Below are 18,817 nucleotides of genomic sequence, written 5' to 3'. Positions count from 1 at the left end.
CTGCTCTTCCTTAGCACATTAACACTCTCTAGAGCAATACATGCTGTCCATTTTTCCTGCTCAGCCAAGGCACGTTGAGTCTATCGACCTGTCTACAATCTTTCCATTGCAAACATTCCTTCACTCCTGCTGTTCCATGTTAGCAAGGCAAAGTGATATAGTTCCAGCAGTTCTGGTATTTTCTCAGCCAGGTTTCTCCAGTAAGAAACCTGATACACTACAGCTTCAGTCCTTAGCTTTTTGTTTCCACAAGGAAAAAAATGTGGAAAAAAAGGCCCTTGCTGAAGCCTTTGGTCCCATTGATGTGTGTGCCTTCATCTCAGTGTTTAACAGGTGGATTAGTTCATGGAAAGAACTGAGAACAATGTGAGCAAATCGTCCCTTAGTAAATTCTTGTAGTGGTTTGTAGTATGCCTGATAGGACAGGAAGATTTCCAAGGTCAGCTTTCAGGGGTGACACCGGCTGGAGTGACATTCTATTAAGTGTCTGACTTTCCAGAGGTAAAGTATTATGGGAACATTTAATGCTTATCTCAAAGTAGCAATTGCAATTATAATATAAATTCTCTGAATGTCTTTCTGTTTGAGAGCTTAAGTTCTATCATTTGAATTACAGAGAAGGTATAGAGCCAGATTTTCAACCTCCTGCTGGAGATGGTTTGTATAACTTTGGGCCATTTGGCTGTGGCTTTACTTCAGGAGAGTGACAGTCTAATTTAATCAAGCAGATGTGGATTTGTATATGGAGACTAGATATTCAGTCACGTAAGCTGTGTAAAAATTCACAGGACAGATTCAGAACTGTTTGAAGTTGCCCAAGAAGTTCTTTGCAACTAAATTTCTTTTGGATGAAATCTATTTATGGAAGTGGTATTTTTTTTCTTCGTTTTATTTAAAGTTTCCAATCTATAGAGATCATAATCACAGAAAACATCTTTGTTATACATAAGAAAATAGTAGTTGCTGTGTAGTTTCCAAGTTGCATATATTACAATGCACATAAGCAGATCAATTTCTTTATTAAAACACAAATACTAGTGGCATGAGTTTCATTCTGATCCAAGTTTAAATATTTGACTGTTTGATGGTGGTGACCTTCTTTTCTTGACATACCACTTTTACATTGAACTAGTGCTTGAAAAATCAAATTATTATCAACTGGGTAAATTTCAGCTTGTACCATTTTACATTTCAAGTATCATGAGCTCCCCACAGATAGTTTGCTTTTCAGTGAGTACTGACTGCAGCTCCAAGAAATGAGCTCATTCTGTCTGTCATGAAATGGAGAACACTGCTGGGTAATCGACTGGTTCAGCAAATGGAAAAGCAAGTGGTTTTTCCCAAACATTTGTACATAAGAGAAAAGCTGACTCAAGTGAGTCAATATTGCATGTCTGCTGGTTTTGGCTGGGCTAGAGTTAATTTTTTTCACACTGTCTGGTTTTGGATTCGTGTTGAACACAAGGTTGATGATATAGAGATGTTTTTGTCATTGCTGAGGGGAGCTCGCACTGAGCCAAGGCCTTTCCTGCTTTTCTTTCTTTTAGTCTGGGGAGGGATCTGGGTGCACAGGAGGTTGTGAGGAGACACAGCCAGGACAGGTGATCCCCACTGACCACAGGGATGTTCCAGACCCTGTGATATCATACCCAATGTATAAAGTGGGGGAAGAAGGAGAAAGGGGGGGCATTTGGAGTGACTGTCTGTCTCCCCAGCCACCATTCTGTGTGTTGGGGCCGTGCTCTCCTGGGGATGGCTGAACACCTGGCCAGCCATGGGAAGCACTGAACTGATTCCTTGTTTTGCTTTGCTCTCCCTGTTAAACTTCATCTCAACCCAGAAGTTTTCCAGCTTTTACCTTTACCAGCTCTCATGCTGGTGCTGCTGGAGGGGAAGCGGCCGAGGAGCTGCTTGGGGCTGGGCTGCTGGCTGGGGTTAAAAAACCACAGCATCACACACTGCCTGTCTGGCAGACTGACTGGTTTAGTGCAAAATGACTGACGTAAAAAATAAAACCATCATTTTTTTAAATAGCTTTCTGCAAAGCTAAGCAGGGGAAATGGGAGTTCTGCTTCTTGCACTGTGGTTGGTCACTTCCTAAGTCACTAATTTGAAAAGCTTATAGCTGGGTTTTTTGCAGGTGATGGAAGAAATGATTTCAAGCCAACTCTTTTGTTGTTTTGTTGTTTTTTTTTTCTTGGTTGGGTTTTTTGTTTTGGGGGGCTTGAGGGGTTTGTTTTGTTTTTGGGGTTTTGTTTCACTTGTTTGTTTTTGGTGGGATTTGTTCAGTTTTTTAAAAATTCCTTTTGTGTGCTTTATAGTCTTGTCTGTCTGTTGAGCATCTGTCTTCCAAACACTGTTGTTGTGGGACCAGCTCCCTGCATCAAATTGTAATTTTCTCTCTTTCCCTCCCTCCCACACAGCCATTTCTGTTTCACGTAAAACCTAAATGAACTTAAAGATCTTCATTGAAATCGTTCCTGTTCCACATCCACAACTTCTTATTCTGAGCTAACAGTAACAGAATTCTCTCTCTCCTCCTTGCATTTCTGGATAATAAGCAGCCTTGCTAGTCAGGCAGAGCCATTTTCTGCCATGAGTTTTTGAATAATTTCTAATAAACTGACAGTGGGTATTGTCCAAAGTGCTGAAACATTTGTTTCTAAAAATAATCAACAACAACTCCCAATCAGCTCTGCTATGCATCTGGCTTCTGATCAGCAGCAAAGCAGAGGAATTTGATCAATGTCTTGAAAATAAATTTAAAAAAATTAAATGTATGAAAGAGAATAGTTTTTTTGGATAGCTTAAAGGATTTTTTTAATATATCTGTCAACTTTCCAGGGCTTTTATGACAAAATTCATGGGAAAATACAGGTATTTCTGAAATCCCTTCAGAATCCAATTTCAGATGTTTAAAAAAGTATATAAATATTTTTCTCTGCAGCAGATTAAATTGAAAGATATTTATATGCTGAAGCTTGCAGTAAGCTCTACAAATATGTCCTAATTCCTTAGAGTGAGGTTGTCATCATGTTTGTCACTTAAGGCTCAAGGAGACTGCAAATTCTTTTGTATTTTCCTCTCTTTTTCCTTCTGGGAGTTCATGATGACCTGTTTGTTTCAGAAGAGATTGTTCTTCATTTAGTTTACAGGTGCTCTTTTCATATGTGAATTTGGTACATAGGTTAAAAAAATCCAGGCACTGGTAGTTTTTTCTTTTTTTAGCTATTGCCTGTAGACAGTAATATTCAATGTGGTGAAGGGCTTTATTCCCCCACCCCTGGCTCTATTTTGCAATCAATAGCCTTTTCCATATGTTTTTTCCTGGCATTATGAATTTCCTAGTTGGTACAGTGCTATTTAATTCCATGTCCTGCTTTTCCATAGAATGCAATAATAGATGATGACGACAGTGGCAATTAGAACTAATGGGCTACTTAGAGATGCTGAATATCCATTAATCCTGTTGAACTTGGTCAGAAATTAGGCTATGTTAACATCAAACTTGGAATATCTGTTAGTTGCTGTTGCTTTTTTTGTGTGTACAATTCTGGTGCATGTTTCCTTATAACACTTCCCTTGATTCATCAGCTTTTAGTTCTCCTTGTTTAGCCTGAGTATTTCCTGTTAATTATTATTTTTCATATTGCCTGAATTACAGGAAAAATCATAACTGTAGAGGTAGTTACAGCTCATTTATGGCTGGAGAAAACAAAGTCTGTGTTACCAAATTTATTTGACTAAATGAAAGAGGGATTTTTTTTTCTTTTTTTTTTTACTCTTTAGGGCAGGTTTTTTTTCAATTTTTGATGAACAACCATTCTTAATACTAGGTAATTTCACATTCATTTCACTGAATGACTTTCCTACTGCAGGACTTTTCAATTACTTATGTAGTCTAAGTGAAACACACAGTTGCTACACTTATTTATTATAAATCCTCAAAATGTTGTGAAATGAATCGTTCTAGATGCCATGTCTCAAATCTTTATTTCCTCATTTGTATCTCTAGCTCTTTTAAAATCTTGGAGATGATATTAAATGATAGGCTTTTTTTAGGATAAAAAGGAATTAAGTCTTCTATTCTTCTTAGTTTCATTTCTAAACTGAATGCAGTAACTGAGGAACATCATGTTTCACAGAAATAAGGGTGGGAGTCTCAGGGTTGGGGGGAAATTACCCAGTTCTGTTTTGCTGCATGATGTGTGTGTTCTTCCCTGCTGGGGCTCATTTAGCTCAGCACACACCGGGCTGATATTCCAGCTTCTGCTGAATTCCAGCACGTTTCACAAATGCCTGCTCATAGCTTGCTTTTCTTTCTAACTTATGCACACCTAAGGACTTAAAAGGACTTGCTTTTTGTACATAATCTGAATTTCAGAAGTTAAATCCTGCTGCTATTTTTAGGGTACTTATAAGAGAGAGAATTTCTCATCAGTCTGTCACTGAAGCTGTGGGATGAACCAATTGAGAGGATCAGTATTTTTAAGAGGAATGTGGAAAAATCACCAGTATGTGTTTTGCCTTGATGTGAGGAACAATGTCACGTGCAGAGTAACAGACAGTCCAGCCTTGTGTTTAAAACACCAGCTGAATTGTCTCCATAAAGGTATGGATGTGCTGCAGACTCCATTTTTAAAGACTGTACTGAACCCTTATTTGCTGACTGTGCACTTGACATACAATTAAGCATTTGAGCTTTCCTCTAATCTCTGTGTACAAGAAGATAAAGGATGCTTGGAGACTTGTATCAGTAAGACTATTTATACAGTGCTCATTCTGCTAACACTTTTGATGTCCTTTAAGCTTCTGCCTTCATATCCCTGTCAGCTCAATCCACTGCACACATTTTCTGAGTCAAACTGGCATAAGCTGGGAAGGGGAGAAATGTGTTCACATGCAAGAACACTGGTCACAGTAAGACTTTTCTAGCAGGAGGAGAAATCCTTTTCTTCATCAGTAACTTGTGACAGACTCTACAGACTTAGGACATAGATAAAGCAATAGGTGTTTCTCATGCAGTGATTATAAAGAGATTTCAAATGATGAAGGTTCAGAAAAAAAACCAACCTGAGTTTGTGCCAGCACTTCAGCCTGTGCTCAAGAACTTGTCTTTGAAAAGTTAGATCATTGAGGTGCTGCCTTACTCTGGGGAATGACAACTGTCGCAGATCTGCAAGAACATGAAACATTAGCTAGTCATGAATCTTCTGTAGCTGAGCTGCAGGCAGATGCTGTGTGTCAAATTTTGCATCCTTCCCCCCCATAGTTTTCAACGCAGACGTCTGCAGGACACAGACACAGTTCCATAGCTAGAATAGAATTATCATTTCTTTGGTACTTGTTCTTTGTCTTTAAGAAGACCAGTACCAACAGTGGCTGTCTGTCATGGAAACCCCTTCCTGCTGGTGGTCTTGTTATTATTTCTTGAATGTTATTGCTTCCCTATTATTAGGGATAACTTTTCCCTCATATGTTGCTTGAGCTGAATTAAATAATTGCAAAGAACCAATGAGCAGTGGGCAAGGCCTTGTACTGGATGTAGAACTTGCATTGAAGAAGCCAAGCCTTGACAGAATCAAAGCACAAAGCTGATGCTACAGAAGGTGATTTGTGTCTGGACTTACAGCTGCTTCAGTGTGCATGTATGTAACAGAAATAATGGAAGCAAGCACACATGTGAGATGTGCTCATGCTTGGGGAGATGCTGATCCACATTCAGCAGAGCATTGGCAGGGGTTTTCAGCACTGTGCAGCTGACCCTAAGCTGCTGAGAAAATTGTAGGAAGTATTTGAGTCCTGTGTCAGAAACAGAAGTGGAAAATGGAACCCCCTTTTGAGTTCAGAACAAGCAGTGCATGAGAGTCTTGGGAGAGAATTGAGGTATTTCTAGAAACTGAGTGGAGGAAGCTTCTTCAGCTCTTTGTTAGTGACTGCTTTGAAATGTCAGATTAAAAAAAGGGGGAAATGAGAGTTAATGTGGATATTCATTCTTAATAAAGAACACCTCTGATCTCTGGCCTCAGCTGATTCTGTCCAGACTCTTACATTCAAAAGACCTGTTCTAGACGGAGTTCTTTGGTTTGCAGTACGTATGTAGCATCTTCAGTCTGTGCTTCATTTCCTTTGCTAACTTCACACAGAAGCTGTTGCAGGGGCCATGCAAAGCTAAAAAGATAAATTCAAAATTTGTGCTCAGAATGATGAAAGAATTGCAACTGAAATTCCATCCTGAACCTTTTCATATCTCATGATAATTTTATTCTGAGCTTTTATGTAGTTTGTCACAGACCAAGTTGGGGTCATATAGGGAGAATTCTTCAATTTCTTGGCCCACTGTACAGGGGAATACAGCAGAGTAAGCAGTATTTAGGGTTGATCTTAAACTCCTGAAGCTACAGTGCACCTGTGAGAGAGGCTGAAAAGGGCTGAGCTATGTGCATGTCCTTGTGCCCTGATCATTGCAGTATCCAGGGTAATATTTTAGATAACTTATTTGCAACTGCAAGCTAAGTAAAATAATTTTATTTTAGTTTAAATGGTAAATTGTGATATAATAAAAAAAAATTACTGCAAGCACATAAGTTGAGTCAACTTTCAACTTTTTTGGAAAGTGTTTATTATTCTGTGCAGCAGATGTGTTGAACAAAGCTATTAAAACGTTTTGATCACTGTTTGTTAATATGTGTTAAAAAAAAGGAATAGACTTTGCTTATTTCCAGGGCAATGATAAAAGTTACATCTCCTTAGAAGGAGAAACATCATCATTTGGTTTTGAGGGCTGGATATCAGAGTTTTTAGATATTTCCTGAAGTTAACGGGAGTTTCATAGTGTAGATATTTCAGTTTGTTAATATTGTGTAGCTGGAAATGTGGGGGCATATTCACACTTGATGATTATTTCTATCCCCTGAAGTCCAAGTACCCTTGAAAGTGCTAAGAGTTATTAAAAGTTGCTTCTGTAAGTTGAGGGTTTTACAGTTATTTTTAAGTTCCCTGAGGGTGATAAAGAGAGGGTCACAGGCGAATGTGGTTTGACTGCATTTCCTTTGCAATGTATGAAATTAAGCTTTTTATGCTGTTACGAACTTTGAAATAATCTGCTTCAGTGTGAGGGTATCTGTGGTGTGCTACATCCATAAGTGAGTTCCAACAAAGAATTGAGGATAATACTTTGGTCATATTTATGGCTCTTGCATGAAAATGTCATGGTGAAGAAAAAAAAGAAGGTAGGACTTATTAACTCCACTGTGTTAGTTCACATGCACCTGAATTAGAGTTGGGTAAGTTAACACTTGTTAATTGAGGTACTTATCTCATGTTACAGTTGAGCTGTCACACAGACTTTTGGGAGTTTTACATAGGAACGATTATCTAATGAGATTTGGTTACTTGTGTATGTCTTTTAGGAAATACCAAGAAATAATGTTATGTTCTGTTTTCATATCCTAATTATCAAAAATTCTTGAAAATTGTGGACCTTGTTATAGTTTTGCCGGTTTAAAAAGCATTATCAGAAGGAATGTTTTCCACCATAAAACGATTTGGGCTGTTAAATCCTGATTTTAGTGGGGTTGCGCCCAGTTACAACTGTATGTGTTTTGTAAATGGATTAAAAACCCAGAAACAATAAAACTGATTGTAAATGCCTTTTAGAATGATAAGGTGAAGCTTATAGTAATTGGATTATGTATTTGCAAGCAGCAGGCTTTATTCTTAGGAGATGGGAATAAATATATGGAAAGGGAACTGCTGTATCCTTCAAAAATAAATATACCCCCAAAAATGGTGTTCCTTCTTTCTTCGTGTGCTTGTCTTTTTATTTTCATCAAAATGAGTGATTATCCTGCTTGAGTCTTCTCCTGGATATCTCTTCATTAGTTCATTGCTTCAGATTTTGGAAGCTTATAAGAAGAAAACTCAAACGCGTATTTGATGAGTCTTAGGACAAAGAACTCTTAAAAGAAATTCCAAGTGCAAGTTGCCATTTTCACGTAGGAGAGCCATAAGGACATTTTTGTACAATCGTAATTATTTTTTTATTAATTGTCTGGGTTTTGCCCAAGATTTTTGCATTCTTAATGCAAATTACTGTATGTGGTAATTTATCTGTATTAAGAGAAGTATCCATTAGGCTTCTAAGGTCAAAGGTAAAGACTATTTTGGCAGTTACTATTATTCAAATAGCAGAAGTGTAATGATTAATATAATACTACTTTTTCTTTTTTTTTTCTTCCAGATTTCTCAGGGGACAAAATTTTGCTTATTCATACCTTCTACTGTGGCAAAAATGGATTCTTTTCCTCACCAAAAACCAGCAGCATAACACCCATCCAACACCTGCCTCAAGGAACTCTTATTTAAAGTCTATTGTAAGTCAAATTAACCACTTGCTTAATGGTAGCTTTAATCAGCTCTGTGTCTATTTACAGCTCCGGACCAGCAGCCTTCCCAGGAGCGCTGATCTGAGCAGGGCGGCTTTGCTGCAGCTGCTCCTGCTTCTCCAGCGGCACCAGAGGAGGCGGGGAGCGCCGGCAGGGCTCGGGCTGAGCCCGCGGCTCCGCTGTCACCCGGGTGTCACCCGGCCGTGCCCTCAGGGCTCGGGCTGAGCCCGCGGCTCCGCTGTCAGCCGGGTGTCACCCGGCCGTTCCCTCAGGGCTCGGGCTGAGCCCGCGGCTCCGCTGTCAGCCGGGTGTAGCCCGGGAGTGCCGTCAGGGCTCGGGCTGAGCCCGCGGCTCCGCTGTCACCCGGGTGTCACCCGGCCGTGCCCTCAGGGCAGGGCTCGGGCTGAGCCCGCGGCTCCGCTGTCACCCGGGTGTCACCCGGCCGTTCCCTCAGGGCTCGGGCTGAGCCCGCGGCTCCCGTGTCACCCCTGATGTCCCCTCAGGAGCGGGCTCCGCGCAGTGCGGTCAGGCCCCGGTGACAGCGGCTGATCAGGACGCTGATCTGCCGTGCAAATGAAGGCTCAGCCTCCTGTTGCTATGACGATTGATTTCAGACATCGCAGTGGAGAAACACGGGGGTAAAGAGCTCAAAAAGCAGGAACTGCGGGGGGTTCAGCTGGTGGTGTTGGCTGTGGGGCTGAGGGCTGCTCGTGGTGCCCACAGGCCATGAGAAGGGTCACTCCTCATGCAAGGCCGACTTGAAAAAAAGTGATGAAACTCCACGTTATAGATTATCCAAAAATGGCTGTTCAGAATGCATGTTTTTCATGCACTGAAGTTGATTTTATGCAGGCAGAGTACATGAGAGATGTTTTGAGAGAGAAGGCTGTGTTCAGAGTAGAGTTTTGGCCAGTATACCTTCTATATCAGAAAAAAGGATGGCATTTGGAGAAATTTCAGTAGAATATGATCTTGCTGTATTGGGACAAATTTGTAAACAAGGAAAATGACGGGGAAAAAAATAAGGAAAAAAATCCAAATGAGGGAGCAATCTAGTTTGTTCATTTTGCTTCTTTGGAGATATATTCTAGTGAAGGAGATGTATGTTACTTATGAAACTGCATTTAATAAGAGGCCTCAGATGAACACCTGAAAGCCTAATTGTCGTTTTTCCAGTGTAGTATAATACTGCCTACTTCTTTATCAGTCTCATAGATAAAAGAATAATGAATACTTGAATTGGTTTTAAAATCAAGGTATTTGTTTCAGAGAAATTCCGGCTTTATCAGTGGCATTGCATTTATCCTTTGCACAGCTGCTTTCTGTTAGAATACAATTACCACACTATGAGGGCCCTTGTGAATAAAATCAGCACAACGTTGTAATTGACTTACATTCCTTCTCCATATCTTGTTTTATCTTGTTATCTATATCACGTTTTCTTGTTTGAAAAAAAAATACTGTAGCAATGGTGGTGTTTTGTCCTGAAGGAGTGAGGGTGTAGGAGATCCTCACCTGAAAAGGTTGTGTCTCTTGCTTGGTTTATTCCAGTTCAGGACCCCTGTTTCTATGGGCTTCTTGTTTATCTGTGACATTTTTTCCTTCTGAGAATGTAATCACTCTTAAGTAAGAAGAATGGTGTTATGAAAGCCCTCTGAAGGTCCATGCAAATACAGTTGTAAAAATCTCATCTAAAGATACTTTAGTTGTGTCCTTCATTATAGCTCTGTCTTGAAATAATTCAAATACAAAAGCAAATAGTAGACACTTTAAATAACATTTCTGAAAATTGAAATGTACCTGCATTTTTAAAATATTTCCTAGTTGGTAACCTTGATGGTATTTATCCTAGAACTGGACTTGATGTACTTGAACAGTTCTCTTGGACAGCTGTTCTTTGATGGTTCCCACAGAGCCGAGGATTCTTCAGCATAGCTTCTTTCTTTCTTTCTCTGTTTTTTCCACTTCTGTATCTACTGTGTCTGTTCAAGATTTGTCTGCACAAGATACCAGGGAAAATTGATGCAAATCAACTAAATGCAGGAATTTAAAGAGGGCAGCTTAAGTGCCACTAAGTCCCTGTGTGCACTATCCCATTCATAATTAAAGTGGTCTCCAGTGAATTCAGTTTAACTCACTTCGAAGGCAAGATGAGCCAAACCAAATTAAGGCCAGCATTTTATTCACAAATGAAAGTGTTTGCAAAGGAATTTAATGGATGCAGACAAATCCAATTAAATTAATTGGGTTAATTTTCCTGAGTTCCATTGTATAGATAAAACCTTTGTAATAATGTCTGATTTGAGCTTTTACTTTTCGTCTTTTTTGTTCTTCTCAGTGTTCCAAAACTCTGATATTTTAGACTTGAGAAAGTAGATAGCCCTCACCAAATGCTGTCTTGTAATTTTACTGTGTTTTGAGAGTCCACATTTTAACATATAAATGCCCCACTTTGCCATCAGGTCTAGTTCACAGTAACCTTTTCTTTAGGTAATTACCATCGATTTGGCTTCTTCAACTAATGCCTTTTAATCCAGTTAGCAGAAAAAATACCATCTCCACTTTCTTAAGTAGCCTGCATTAACTACCACTTCCCTTAAAGCTGCTGTTCTCCTAAACAAATCTTCTCTGCTGAATTTGATTGTTTAATTATAGATTTCTGTTTAATAGTTTAACCTAATAAAGGGTGGTTTAATTTCATTATACTGTTAAGATTGTAGAATTATGACATTTCCCATCAATTGTGGCCTGCCAGAAAGAATAACTTTCAAAATCTCAAACTGTGCACAAAGAGGGTCTTTCTGCCTTTCCAGGTAGTCCAAACAGCAGGAACATTACACCTGGGAGTTGGCTGCACCTTTGTGCATTGCCAGAGCAGCTGGGAGCCAGCAGGGATGTTCAACAGGCCCTGAGCCCTGTCACACTGCAGGGACATAAAAATAGCCTGGGGGAACTGTTTTAATGCAATTGCTGGGTGTCTCTCCATTGGTTTCCCAGAGCACCAAGACTGTTCATCTTATTGATGGTGCTTATTTCAGCCTTTCTTTGAAAATTAGTAAAGCAAAAGATCTCAGTTGCAGCTTAGTCATTCTGTCTTCCTGAGGCTTTGTCCAGTAGCTGCTGTTTCCTCTCTGTTCCTCACTTTGGTTTTGTCACCTGTGTCCGTTCTGGATGCATGGGATGGAATTTGTTTTAATTTGGTTGCTTTTGCTTCATTAGTTAGCCCTGTGCATCTCTTTAAGCTTCTTTAGAGAAAAAACCCTTCATATCATTTAACTGGGTGAAGCTGTTTGCTTTTGAGGAAGCTAAATTTAGATTCAGGTGAAGACTGTTCACTTCCAAGTATGGCTCAGCTTTGAGAGAGAGGTACTTGAAGGAGAAGAAAAGATCAAATATAACTGAGATTGTACTAAATTGATTTCAAGTCCTATTAGCTCATCTTAACATTTCGTAATTAATCAGTATCTCCTTTTAAATATTTTAAAAATTATTTTTCTTATAATATAAAACAAATTATCCCATTTCACTGCCTCTTGTATTTGCCCTGTATAAATAAAAAAATTTTTAGGTAAGAAGTTTGTCAAGAAAGTGAGTGAAAACCTGTGTTTTGATGGCCAAGATGTGTCAATATCCATTCAGTTCCAGTTCACATTTGTGTCTCATGTGTGACACATTTGAAATGAAAACTGCAGGTGTCTGTAGTGTTACCCATGAGAGGAGTGGTGTGAGGTGAATGATTGTGTTAGATCTGCTTCGTGTGTGTATTTGAAATATAAGTTGTGTTAACGCTTTGACAAGCCTTTGAGGGCAAAGGTGGTGCTGATGGTTCCTTAGGTGAGGAGAGACCAAATCCATCTGGGGAGAAGTGGGTCTGAGCCACCTGCCTTCTGAGTCACTGCCTTCTTTAGAATTTATAATTTATTTTCTTTTTTGCTTACTTTTTACACTTCCATCTCAGTGGGTTTTCACAGCTGATAGCAGTTTTCGGGCAAAGATAATATTTTAAGACTTTTTCTGTTGGGTTTTGTTCTTGTTTTGTTTGGTTTTTTTAATCTAAGTTTTAGAGGGCTGAACAAATGACTTCCATAGGGAAGAAACCAGTTTTAGTTCAAATGCACGCAGAGAGGATCCTGCCAACTCTGCTCTCTGCTTCCGGAGTGTAGATCCTATGTGGTAATTTTGAGGTGATGGTGACATCATAAATGCAGAGATTGGTGTTATTCTTTGCTCTGAGAAGGATGTCTTTTTTTACTGTTGAAAATACTGAAGTAATGCTGATTCTGAGACAACTCATGAATTGGCTTCTCCAAGCCGATATACACTTCAGCTCCCCAAACTTATGAGCACTCCAGCCCCCACACAGTGACTGTACTTGAGGGCCCAGCTGGTGCGTTTTAAATTAACACTCATTATACTACTGAGTCACTTCTGGTGGTGGTCTGAAATGCACCAATGCTTTGTATCATCTCTGGCAGGTTCCTTTAGTTTGATCCATATGTTTCCATCCTGCTGGCTAAGATTAATTTCATTCTTTCTTGTACTCACTAAAGAAATTAGTTGTGTTCAGTTTCTGGTGATCTTTTTTGTACAGATTAGTGCTGTTGAGTACAGTGCGTCTATGTATGAGTGTTTGTTAAACATAAAAGTAGCACTTTTGTCCTCTATTTGCATTGGAACAGATTCAGTTGAGACAGAGCTTAGATGTCAAATTTGGCCATAATCCATTAAGGTAGTTCTTTTTGCAAAATATCTGCATTCCTTTTTAACTAGTCTCCTCAATATTTCCAGCTTTCCTTCTGTTACTACACTTTCATTAGGATTACCATATAGAAGTGTATCCCTTGCACAGAGGTGATCCACTGCAGTTTGTGGTCCTTCACTGGACTCACTCCAATATGTCCATGTCATTCTTGTGTTGCAGATCCAGAAATGGACATAATATTCCTGATGAGTCTTGCCAGGACTAAATAGAGAGGAAAAGATCACCTCCCCTGCTCTCCTCATGTGGCCCCAACATAATAATAGACTTGCATAAATAGTACAAAAGATATGAAACATGCTAGTGGTACAGTGTAGAGGCCAAAAGAGTGGGAAGTAGGTAGAATTAGCAGCAGTGTAATCTACCTTTGTCCTGAAAAATGTGGAATTGGTATCCAGGAGCACAGGTCTGATGAGGAGCTGTGAGGGAGTTCGAGTTGTTTAGCCTGGAGAAAAAGGGGCTGAGGGGCACCTTGTTGCTCTGGCCTGAAGGAAGGTTGTGGAGAGATGGGTGTCACTCTCTTCTTCCAGGCAACAGTGACAGGATAAGAGCACATGGCTTTAAGGTGCCCCAGGGGAGGTTTTAGTTGGACATCAGGAGGAATTTCTTGATGAAAATTGGAATGGGCTGCGGAGTGAGGTGGTGGAATCACAGTCCCTGGAGATGTTTAAGGAAAGGACTGGACGTGGTGCTTACTGCCATGGTCTAGTTGATAAAGTGGTGTCAGGTCATGGGTTGGATTTGATCATCTCAGAGGTCTTTTCAAGCCTCATTGGTTCTCTGATCTTAAAAGTATCTTCCAACTGTAACAATTCTGTTCTGTGATTTTATATCCCACAAATGTTTAGTTTGTTGGACTGAGCTGGGTTTAGTGGCCAGTCCCCATGGATGAGGCTGAGAAGGACCCCACCCTCCTGAGGCAGAAGGTAAATGGTGTTTGAATTGTAGCAGAGATATGTACTTGCAGAAAAAGGCAATGTCTAAGAAAGCAAAGGCATTCAATTTTCAGGCTAAGTATAACCAGGTAATTACACATGAAGTAGGAAAGGACTGTTTCATGTGGGAGACAGTGAAATTAATTGGATTCCAATTTCCTTCACAGTTTATTTCCCTGTAGCTGTGGTGCAAGCAAGAGCCAACCAACATCATCTGCTGCCAATAGAAAATCTCCATGCCAGACCTTACCCTGGCACGAGGTAAAGTTGCAACTGAGGCTGTGAGGAGGAATCAATAGGAAAAATCCAATTCAAGCTCAAGGTAAACTTTGGCCAGTGAATACCAGCATGAAAGTAAAACATATGCTTTTCCTTACCTTGTGTATTGTTTAATTTCCTTCTGTTTTCTTTGCTTTGCACCATTTCAGCAGCAGTGCAGGCAGGGTTGAAGTATGGAAATACATTTAGGATGACTGTGTTTTAAATTCCAGTTGTTTTAATAGCTTGCCTAGCATGAACTCCTCTTGTGTGACTGCTTTAATTTTTATTTTATGTTTGTAAAGAGCCTTGCCTAGAAGGAGGAGGTTTCTGTTTTCAGGAATGAAAAGAAGATGCAAAATGCAGTAGAGGAGACATATTTTTTGTTGGCTATGGATTTGGCAGGAAAAATTCCCTTGTGAGACATTGTCACATTTCACTTGGGGCAAATCATGATCTGCTTCCTAACAGGTCCCTGGGTGATTGTGCCACCAGGAGAGCACCCTGCTAAGATTGTCCCCCACGGACTGCTCATAAACACAGTGAAAATTGTTCAGCAGCTACAGCAGTGGTCAGCAATAAAAGGAAATAAAACAAAGAAACCTCATAAATTACTGTAATATCAGCTACTATGAACATTGGTTTAGCCACAGTTCTAGAAAAGAAAAGAAGAAAATTAACTCCATCCCAGCCAGACCCAGCACAGCAGAGAATCTGTAAATTACAGAAGCTGTATTGGCAAGGCAAATAAAGGAACAAATACTAAGCCCTGCTCTGTGTGTGTTGGTATTAGTAAGGCAAAAGAGCTCTAGACATTTAAATCCTTTCTAAACTTCAGTTTATAAGCAGTGACAATGATCTGGTGATTGTGCTTTTAATAAACCAATCTTATGTTTAGCTGAGTTGGAGTCAAGTTGCAAAGCTATTTATGAGCTGCACATAAGAAAAATCAACAAAAGTATGAAATATTAGGATAGAGAAAACCTTCCAGTGTGAGTGACCAGCAGCTCTAGGCTAAGGCAGAGATGGATGACAAATGCTGTTTATTTTAATATGCCACAAACTTTTTTAATAGTCTTGTTTAGGGAATAGATGAAAAATATGGTTTATGTCACCGGGGAGTATATTCTAAACCATTTTTCTTCTTCTCCTTGGCAGATGGAGACATTTTAGCCAGCCAGTATCTTGTTTAGGGAATAGATGAAAAATGTGGTTTATGTCACCTGGGAGTATATTCTAAACCATTTTCTTCTTCTCCTTGGCAGATGGAGACATTTTAGCCAGCCAGTGAGTCCAACTGCTGCTGCATGTCTGGCAGCACCTCTGAATGATCACATGACTCTTGATATGGATGCAGTCCTGTCAGACTTTGTTCGGTCCACAGGGGCAGAACCAGGTCTGGCAAGAGACTTACTAGAAGGTAAACTTCTTGGACCCAATCATTTCCTGTGCTCACTGCTTGCTTAAACCAAGAACCAGTCATAATAAGAGAGCTCTGGCCTAAGGAAACAGATATTTCTTGGTATTTTTACCAAGACAACTCTTGTAATAAACTGACCCTAGATTATACTAAGGCAGGTGTTTTTAACAAAACTCTTAAAACCTTCTTAGTATTAGATTGCTGTGTTTGAAGTTACTAAGAGTCAAGCCCTATATGTTTATGTGCCAGTGAGAGAGGGGAGGAGACTAGCGGAATTTTCATATTCAGCTGCCTGAAAGTAGTTGTAGAAGTTTCTCAGGTCACTCTATTTAGTCTGAAAGGGATTTACTATACAGTGATAGAGACACCAGAGATATTTTTGGGTCCCAGTGGTAATATGCATACCTGAACTTCACAGCATGGGAGCCAAGTGACTAGGTTGAAAAACAACTAAGAAGCTGTAACAGAAAAATAACTTGTCTATTTATTAATTTTGTTTTAGTTGTTTTAGGTTTGTAGGCTTAAATGTGGAAAGACACCATTGATATTTGAGAGTATTTCATAGTAGTTGGGTTTGTTCATTTCTTCTTGTGTGGGCTAACAATAATTGTGAAGATGGGAAAGTTGGAAATGAGTAGATGATATCTGCAAATTGCAAGGTGGTTCTGTGGGCTTGAAACTTCCATACTGAACTTACTCCCTGAGAAGTATGGGGTTTGCTTTATTTTTTTTATCTTAATGTGCTCGAAGAAATTGTGTTAAATCAAAGTAACTGAACAGCTACAGCAGATGTAAAATTACACCTTGTGTTATGTATGTCCTTTTTGCAAGAGCTGCTTCACTTTATGTACGCTGAAAGTTTTATATTTTGTGCTAGGTTCTTCCTTTACTCTGGGCTTTTCAGTAATAAGACATGATAGATTATTAACACAGAGATGCACACAATTCTGCAGCATTTCCCAAGTCATCTAATGCATGAAATAAAACCTTGGAATGCCTAGCAAGGAATATTAACATAGGCTTGCTATATTTAAGAGCCCTCTGTTTTGTCTGACTGATTTGATCAACCTGTCATTCTCACCTAGAGTCTGTCTTAGTCTGATGGTCCTTTAGAAAAAGAACATGAGAAGATTTTTCTCAGCTATGTCAGGACAGATTGTCAGATATTGTGCTGATAGAGCATTGCCAAAATTTCAAAGGGTTCCTACATATCAGAGGTCTTTCAGAAGAGAGTTACTTACCTTTTTTTCCTTTCTATAAAGAGCAATGCTTTCAAATAAATATCTAATAGAGTTTCTCGGTGTTATACTTCTCATTTCTGTAGATGAATAGATTCACATCGAACATATTAACAAAGAAATAAACAATAAACAGTCTAATTATTCTGATAGACATATGCATCTGCCCCAAATAATTTCCTCCTACACACGAATTTCTCAAAGTAAAAGGCCTTGTTGCTAGTTCTGAACAAGATGTGCTCAGACAACCATTTCAGCACTTGTGGCCATAGTTACAGTTGATGTAACAACTTCTAGCACTGGTCATATCTTGTGCTGGGAGGCAGTAATTGATGGTGTGGTTTCTCATTTGTTTAAAAAAGACACGACAGGGACTGCCACCCTCACAGCATTTTGACTATCACAGTGTGTCCATTCTCTGTGAGCAGCACTGAAACCCATAGAGTAGCTTCTTAACAATAATATAAACAATATTCAGAAGAGCAACCCCCTCACTCCACCCCATGGTGCCGATGCCTTGTACCTGGCCTTGGAATGATGCTGCCCATTGTTACAATCAAACTTCAAAAACAGGTATACACAAACATTTCCCAAAATTTTCAAGGTTTGGTTGATCATACCCCTAAAAAGGACGGTCACAGTGAACTTGGAGCCAAAATAAGCTTGTGTAGAGCCTCATTTCCATGGAACCACAAGTTTTGGTCAGATCTTTTATGATCCCTTAGCCCTTTGCTCTTTCTGACCCACTCAAAAATTCTATTTTTATAACTGGCTCAGACTGGATTTTCACAGTGTGCTCCTATGGAGTAACACCTCCTTTTCAGAGTCATTGCTGTTTCTTTTTGTTCATCCTTGGGGGAAATGTCTTCAATTTCCTGTAGATATTCAAGGATACCAATTTCTGCTTCCTTATCCAATTATTTTAACATATTAATTGTTTTGCTTTGATTGTGTTCTGCTACATCCACAGCATAGTTGTGCACAATATGTATTGTTCGTCCTGGCAGCAAGTGGGTGAGTTAAACACACACTGACTGTTGTGCAAATAGCTAAAAAATCTATACATTGCGTATAGATTTTCTACATTGCCAGAAGCTGCCCTAAATGTTGGCTCACTTGATGTTTCTATACTCTGCCTATCCTGCTGGTAAAATCCCTGCAGTTTTCTTCTGCTGAGCTTTATATTGAGCACAGCTGCTTGTCTCTTTATCTCAGAAAACATTCTGCTGGTTGTGCTTGACATGAATCTTTCAGAAAGTGTCCATTCTACTTTTGAAATGAAGAGGCAAAGAGATTTAAAAAAATAGTTGTATAACATTTTCATGGCTGGTATAAAAGGTATAAAAGTCTAATATACCATATAAATGGTATAAAAGTCTAATATTGGACTTCCATATTTATTAAGATGCTTACAGCTATTTCAAATTAATTTTAAATTAATATTCCTACATTTCAATTATGTATCATTAGCTATACCAATTCTGTGTTAGTGGCTTATACACACATGCTAAGCATTTGTTCCTCAGAAATGTCATTTTCTAACTTTGCTTACTTTGCTTTCAGTTTTGGATGATTACTTACTGAATCTTTCATGTTTAATTTCCTATCTCTGAGATGCTGTTTGCCACTTCCCAAGATTTTTACCTTGTTTATGTGCTCTTAAAAACTGAAAGCATTCTTGTGTATATGAGGTGATGAAAAGTAGAAATTATATTTTTTGAACCTTCACTGGGTCTGCCTTTTCTGCCTTTCATTCTCAGCCTTTGCTGATTTCTGTAAAAACAGCCTAAAAAAATCCCCTCAATTGAGTGGTTAATGTT

General features: G+C 39.2%; 1 protein-coding gene across 4 annotated transcripts in view; it reads left to right on the top strand.

Moving 5' to 3' along the window:
* The window catches only part of OTUD7A (OTU deubiquitinase 7A), a 98,984-nt gene that overhangs the window by 48,069 nt on the left and 32,098 nt on the right, over nt 1-18,817 (top strand). For all 4 annotated transcript variants that reach the window (XM_041469219.1, XM_041469220.1, XM_041469216.1 and 1 more), the window contains 3 exons: nt 8,243-8,375; nt 14,249-14,403; nt 15,605-15,759. In XM_041469219.1, the coding sequence (XP_041325153.1) occupies nt 15,675-15,759 (85 nt within the window). In that variant the 5' untranslated portion in view covers nt 8,243-8,375; nt 14,249-14,403; nt 15,605-15,674. The remainder of the gene's footprint in view (nt 1-8,242; nt 8,376-14,248; nt 14,404-15,604; nt 15,760-18,817) is intronic.

The sequence above is a fragment of the Pyrgilauda ruficollis genome, unplaced genomic scaffold, assembly GCF_017590135.1.
Source record: "Pyrgilauda ruficollis isolate IOZ18807 unplaced genomic scaffold, ASM1759013v1 scaffold23, whole genome shotgun sequence".
NCBI lineage: Eukaryota > Metazoa > Chordata > Aves > Passeriformes > Passeridae > Pyrgilauda > Pyrgilauda ruficollis.
This window is presented reverse-complemented; position numbering and strand designations above follow the sequence as displayed.